The sequence below is a fragment of the Pteropus medius genome, unplaced genomic scaffold (assembly GCF_902729225.1).
Source record: "Pteropus medius unplaced genomic scaffold, Ma_sr-lr_union100, whole genome shotgun sequence".
NCBI classification, from domain to species: domain Eukaryota; kingdom Metazoa; phylum Chordata; class Mammalia; order Chiroptera; family Pteropodidae; genus Pteropus; species Pteropus medius.
In genome coordinates, this window is record NW_024351137.1 from 11,813 (window position 1) to 19,406 (window position 7,594).

At 31.7% G+C, this 7,594-nt stretch overlaps 1 protein-coding gene across 1 annotated transcript; it reads right to left on the reverse strand.

Annotated features, from left to right (window-relative positions):
- Window positions 1–554: 554 nt before the first annotated feature.
- On the reverse strand, window positions 555–7,050 carry LOC120586545 (NKG2-A/NKG2-B type II integral membrane protein-like). The gene is made up of 6 exons (XM_039842918.1): window positions 6,828–7,050; window positions 6,341–6,436; window positions 5,748–5,801; window positions 5,078–5,229; window positions 1,235–1,335; window positions 555–987 (listed from the first exon to the last, which is right to left on the reverse strand). The coding sequence occupies exons 1-6, from the start codon at window positions 7,012–7,014 to the stop codon at window positions 867–869; spliced, it is 711 nt and encodes a 236-aa protein (XP_039698852.1). The 5' UTR covers window positions 7,015–7,050; the 3' UTR covers window positions 555–866.
- Between the last annotated feature and the right edge of the window lie 544 nt (window positions 7,051–7,594).

Consider the following 7,594-nt stretch of genomic DNA (forward strand, 5'->3'; position numbering starts at 1 on the left):
GTGCTTGCCAGTCACAGCCTGAAATCCATCCTCACCTATTTAAGCCTACAGACTCTGGGACTGCTCTATGCCACGGCAATCCAGTGAACATATGCACCATAAAGTCATCTACAGCCACACTGCCTGCAATGTAGTCTATAACCCATCCTCAAGGAACAGTCCTGACTCCCAGATGAGTTCACCTTTTGCTATTCTTTAACCATACAGTATTCTTTATCATTTTCTTTTATCCCCTCTTTGTAGGTTACTGCCAACTAATGGTTAAGTCTTTAAATCAAAGTTCCCCTGGTTTTTGTCTCCTGACTCAATCTGCCTTATGCACTTTGCTCCCCTGGGTTGTTGAATCCTCATTTTCAATGTTCAAGGCCTAAAACAATTCAATTAATTTGAAAATATGAGTGAAATTATCCATGTTGTTGTAGACTTAGAAATAACAATTCTTTGTATTATACTTTATAATTTATACGTGATTTATTTTTATTAATAACAAAAGCTTAAAAATGTAAGTACCCAGATATATATTTTTTAAATAAATATAGATTTAGAAATAATTCTACAACACCAAGTGTGAAGCATCAGATAAACTATAGATTTTAGGTAATTACGATGCATCACTGTAGATTTATGCTCAGGAACAAATGTACCACTCTGGTAAGTGATGTTGACAAAGGGAGAGGCTCTGCATATGTGGGGCTGGAGACATGGAAATCTCGACACCGTCCTCTTAAATTTGTTGTGAAACTAAAACTGGTCTCAAAATAATGTCTTAAACGCAATCCGAGAAAAATCATTGCATGTATTTTTAAGAAGCTAAAAATATATTCTTTATAAATGGTGAGATTACCATCATACCAAATTTAGGTAAGCTAAAGTGTCTGGTGCTTACAAACATATGTGTGTAATTTGAAACAGGATTCAGAAATAAACTTGTGCTCATCAAAATACACATATGTACAATTCCTGTTCAGCTCTGAAGTTACTGAGAACCTGAAAAACAGAAAATCTCATGTCAAGAATTTGATAATATATATCTTAATATTTTGATGAATAAACAATTTATTTAGCCCAAAGTTAGACAAATATTTAGACAGTTACATATCTAAATTTGAATCTTTCTCATATAACTTTTCTATGAAACAAATAATTGTCTTTATATAATTGTTATATATTGCGGCTTGTTTCCAAGATTAATTTTTTTCGAGGTGTAAAATATTAGAGTTTTCAGGAAACTTACCGTTTGGAAGAGAAAGTTGAGTCATTTGACCACATCCACGAATTATTGTTTTTCTGGGACAGTCCAATCCATGAAAATACATTAAAACTGTTCAAAAAATTCTATAAAGAAGAAAATTTTATGAGAAGTCATGTAAAAGCTTCTATACTAATTTGAATCTGTAAAAACGAATAAACTTAATTCTTTCTAATTTATAGCCTTTTAAATTATTAAATTTGTTACACATTGGACACATTTGGAAAATCTATTAGTATCAGAAAGAGGACAAATTGACATCAATAACAATTCCAGAGCTCTGAAAACTGTGGAATATTTATCATTGAAAAAGGTTTTAGATATTCAGGTGAGAATGGAGCAAATATGAAGTCTTCTTGCCAGCTCCTCCTATGTCGCCCTCAGTGTTAGGAAGAATGATAGCTTTACAGTTCAGGGAAGCTACAAAAATCATTGGTGTTGTTGCTACAGGGGCAGACTTGATTCACAGTGGGGATGGGGTGGTAAATTGTCCACTACTTTTTCACCTCAAAGTGATCAATTTGCTAGGTAGTAAGTGAGAAAAAAGTGCTTTTTGCAGTCCAAGGTTGTAAGAACTTGGAACATGAGGAAAGGTATGGTGGGGTGGGAAGCTCCCTGGAATTACTTTTTATTTCATATATCCCAGACTAGAGCCAGAGAGGCCAGCAAACCACAAACACCAATGGGGACAGACAAAAGTCCCAAGAAAAGTATTTTCTCTCCAGTCAAAAAACCTTGAACGAAACAGAATAAAATGTCAGAAAACTTTGACACTAACTGCCTTATTCCAACCAAAAACCATTAAAAAGTCCAGCAAAATACCACTCAAGAATGAATGAGAAATCAAAACGTTCTCAGATGAAAAACTAAAAAAAGGTGTCACCACCAGGCCATCTTTAATAGAATAACTAAAAGGAATTATCTAAACAGAAAACAGATGCCAAACGAGGAACTCTTGGGTTATCAAGAAGGAAAAGAAAACAGAGAAAGAGTAAAAATATATCAGATTTATAAGTTTTCTTCTCTTCTGTATTCAAAATTGTTTAATAGTCAAGGCAAAATTATAAATTGAAGTAAATTATAACATTCTCCCATGTGATTCTCAATGTATGTAGTTAAAACATTTAAGACAATTATATTATGAATGGACACAGTAATGGGACGTAAGGGAGGTAAGGTTTCTCCATTTTACTCAAACTTCTGCAGGCTATGTAGACTGTGATTTATACACAGTAGTCCCTTTTTATCCTTGGTTTCACTTCCCCTGTTTCAGATACTCACGGTCAACCTGAATCTAAAAGTATTAAATAGGAAATGCCAAAATGAGAAAGTTCATAAATTTTAATTGGGTGAAGTTCTGAGTAGCGTGGTGAAATCTCACACTATCCCACTCCTTTCTGCCCAAGATCTGAATCATCCCTTGGTCCAACAAACCACACTGTACATGCTCCCACCTATTAGTGTTAGTCACTTAGTACTCAGTCACTTGGTTATCAGATCCACTGCTGCAGTGTCTCAGAGCTTGTATTCAAGTAAGCCTTATTATACTTAATAAGGAAACCAAAGCTCAAGGCTAATGATTCTGGCAATTTGATACATCAAAGAGAAACCGTGAAGTGGTTCCTTTAAAGGAAAAGGTGAAAAACCTTGATTTAATACGGAAAGGAAAAAAAATCTTATGCAGAGATTGCTAAAATCTACAGTAAGAAATAACCCTCTATCTGTGAAATGGTGACGGAAAAAGAAATGTGTGTTAGCTTTGCTACCACACCTCAAAAAGGCTAGTATAGTACACTAAGATATTTTGAGATAGAAATGAGAGAGAGAGACCATATTTATATAACTTTTATGACAATATATTGTGTAATTTTATTAGTAGCTATTTTTTTAGTAGTTATTCCTGTTAAGCTCTTACTGTAACTAGCTTGTAAATTAAACTTTATCTTAGGTATGTATGTATAAGAAAAATCATCATGTATATGAAGTTCAGTACTATCTGTGATTTGAAGCATCCACTGGGATCTTGGAACATATCTCTTAATATAAGATGAGAATACTGTGTATGTGTATATAATATTATATACACATAATATTTTATATATTTTCACAGTATAAAGGTATATAAAAGATATTATCTCTATGTTGAACAGATGAGAGGATGAGATATGTATATGCAGAATTATATATGTAAATATACTTACTCATGAAAAAATAATCTTCACGATAAATTATGACCCCTCGATTACATAATGTGTAGAAAAGTATCAACTTCACATCTACTGCACAGAGTCACAAATACAGAGCCACAAATACATAAATTCACAATGGATTATAGACTTAAATGTAAAAATTAATAAATAAAGAAGAAAGATACAACCTAGAGAGTAATATAGGAGATTATCTTCATGAACTTGGACTGATTTCTGAAATAAGTCCAAATAATCACTAACACCCAAAATGATAAGTTGGACTATGCTAACATTTAATAAATTCTAGTCATTAAAAAACTTCAAGAGGAGAGCGAAAATGGAGTCATGGAGTCAAAAAAAAGCTAATAATGTCTGATAAATTTAATGAAGAGCTCATATATATTAAAAATAAAAAGAACAGCTATGAAGAAAATATCAGACAGCATATATCATATAGAAATGGGCAAGAAACATAAACAGGCACTTCTCTTTCTCACAGAAGAGAATGTCATAATGATTAGTACCCCAAAAGATGTGTTCAATCTAATAGTAATCAGAAAAATGCCTATTTAGGTCATAATGATACTTTTTTGCAATGATAAGAAATTATAACATTAAAATTCCTGATCATGCTCTTTTAGATCAAAGGACTATATGGTAAAATATGTATTTACACAGTGAACTAAAAAAAAGTAGTGATAATTAAATAAATTGGACATATACATATATTTATGACTCGGCAATTTTATTTGTCACATACAGAACAATATATTATAATTCTATAGATATATAATTATCACAATATAATTATATTTATATATTATTATTATGTTATTATAAATATAACATTTATATTACATATATTTTCATATGGCATTTATATATAATATATAAATTATTAATACAGAATTGTAGAAAATATACATGAGGGTTTTTATAAAATAATTATTCATAATACCCACACATTAATAAAACAACTATATTCTGAGTAGGATAGATTAAAGATGTCATGTATATACAATTATAGCGCTGAAATTTAACAAAGTACAGATAAATGCAGTAGTATAGAAAAAATGCAAAAATGTCATGTGGAAATAAAAGAAGACACACATAAAATGCGTACTGAATGATCCTCATTATATAAAGTTCAATGAATCCAAGATAATTTTAATATTGAAAATCTCAATAATGGTTATGTAAGGAGGGAGAACTTCTGAGAAGATACACAGGAGAAGGCCTACTGCAAACTGAAAACTGTTTCAATTCTGATTTGTAATTACATGGATCTTTTCAGTTTGTAATCGAACTGCACAATGATGATATGATTAGTTTCCTTGATATATTGTAAAACTAAACAGTAAAATTTATTAGCAAGAAAAGCAATTGGAAATTTATTAGCAAGAAAATTTATTAGCAAGAAAAGCAAATGGAAATATGATTGTCTATGAAATCTAAGAACTGAAAATCATCACATGTTAATACCATAAAATATAAATGAAAGTTTACAGTGTGAAATGATAGTATATTAACAGACTTTAAGATAAACTACAGTTGTATACAAAAATATGAATATATTCTACAATATCCAATAGACCAAAAAAAATCTTTTAATAAAATGTTGGAACATTTAGAATCTTACCATTTCTTCTTCATTATCTATATAAAGCAGCTTAGAATTTTTAGAAGCACAGGCCGTCAGACTCTCAGTCCATGTTTTCCTTTTGGTACTAAAGTAATAGCAGTTGTTGGAATATGTAAACCACTCCTTAGGACTACGACCACAATGATATGCTGAAGAAATTATCAAAAAACAATTTGAATTTTAAAAAGTAAAAGTTAATTTACATTTGCCTATATAAACATATATGTGCATAACGTATCTATGCACCCTCACTGGCTGCTACATATGAAACAAAACACAGTCACACACATTCACAGAGAAGAGTCAGCCTCTCAGCCCCTAATTTATGTGCCCTTAACAAGAATACACACAAGCAGCAATATCCACTCTAACACATGTCCTGATTGCCAATGAACAAACCCATTTTTTTAGAAGAGTAAAGTTATTTCTTTCATGGAATAGCAGGAGGAAATTCCAGCCAAGTGGCAATAATGGGTATGATAATTTAAAATGAATATTTCTTCATATTGTTGCATAACAAGGAACATTCTCTTATAATTATTATTTATGAATATCTATTACCCAATATTATAATTTGTTAAAAAAAAACTATTACTATTTTAATCTACCCTGAGTTAGAGGCAAAGTATAAACTACTAATATCAGAAGTTTGAAAACCATTCTGTACCTTTCTGGGTTCCTGTTACCAAGGAGGAATTATTTTGCCCTGGGATTAAGGTAGCTAAAAAAATACAGAAGTAATTATTACTAAAAAAATAATATTTTCAACAATCTGAATCATAATACTTTTTGTTTCTTACTTTGAAATTTGACATGTTTAGGATTAGAATAATCTGGGATAAAGCTGACTGTACTAAGACAAATTAATAAAGTAATAAAATAGTTTGGGGAAAACTATTTCAAAATCCTAAAGGATGAAACTTCACTATCTCTTGCAAATTAGATTTAACCAATCTCAAGAATGAATTTATATTTCTCAATAAGATCTTTTAGTCTCCTAAAGCATGTCTCGAGTTATGAAATCAGAATATATATATATATATATGTACATATATATATGCATTTATTTATAAAATACTTTCTACAAACATTCTGATATTTTGACCTTGGACTTATTCAGAATAACATTTCACATTTAGTCTAAATGCATACAGTAAAATGAGAGTTCTATGCCATAATACTATAAAGTGTTTGAAGGCACTGGTGATATGCCTATAAACGAAGAAAAATTTCCTTATAAACTTTCAAAAATTTACTTACAGAAAATAACTGCTATTGTTAGCACAGTGGACATCAAGACAAGGCAGATGACCCCCAGGACCCCAGCAATGAGCTTCTCTGGAGATGATGGTAAAGCTGCAGGGAGAGAAACGGGAACACTGAGAAAGGACAGATGGACACAATTGCTTAGACAGTTTACACATGGAGAACCAACATGCACAAAGAATTGTATACATAGCTTGGACCCCCAAAACAATATCTACCATTGTAATCCTCCTCTCAGAAACACTACTGCATTTTCACGATCTATGATGCCCCATGAGTTGTTGGTCAAAGACTGCACCTTACAATGATACCTGAATAAAATTAGTCCTGAGAATTCATGTTAGAATATTGTATTCCAACTTCAAGTTCTGATCCTCACAAAGGAAAAAATGTGAGTCTATCTCCTATTCCCTCCTCACATTTCTACAACACAATTACACATCCTGGAACAAATATACTGTGTGTCTGTTAAATGTTTTACCTTTGCAGTGGTATTTCTCGTCATTCCCTTGAAGATCCTGAGAAGCATCTTGAAGGTTTAATTCTGCGTAGGTTATCTCCTGCTCACTTACTGAGATGGAGCTTTTCGTGCCCTTAGGTTTTAGTTGCTGTCCCTTTGAATACTTGGCCACATTCAGTTCTGCATAGGCTACGCCTTGGTTACTCATCTCTGCAGCTGAGTGGTGTCCAGGACTGTGCTGTGAGGTAAGTGTACTTAAGAATAAATGGTATATGCACTAACTAAGATGCCTAGCAGAGTAAAACTGGGTGGAGTAAAGGGTGACTATTGGGCTCATTTCCCAGTTGAAAAAACTAAAGGTCATGTTCTAAAACCCTTAGAGCTTTAAGCAATTGTCTCATGATTAAATACATTTTTTAAAGATATTTTACATTTGACAATATATTATTAGTTGGAGCACTGAAAAGCGATAAATTAATGAGGAATAAAGACCTTCACAAACAATAATATCCTCACTATAAGTCAGACTCTACAGAAATATTTTAATACCACTAGCATGTCTGTATTAAAAATTTAAATTCTATATTCAAAAAAAGGGATCATAATATTTATGATAATTCTGAAATCCAGTAATGGTTAAAGACTGAGTGCTCAAAGAAGAGGGATTAGCAGTGTTGGCACATATGGTCATTCCTGCACTAAATTAAATTTATTTGGTGACTTATAGTTATTTAGTAAAGAGAATGAGTTGTCATCAAATGATCTTTTATTTTGAATGATTGTGAAGT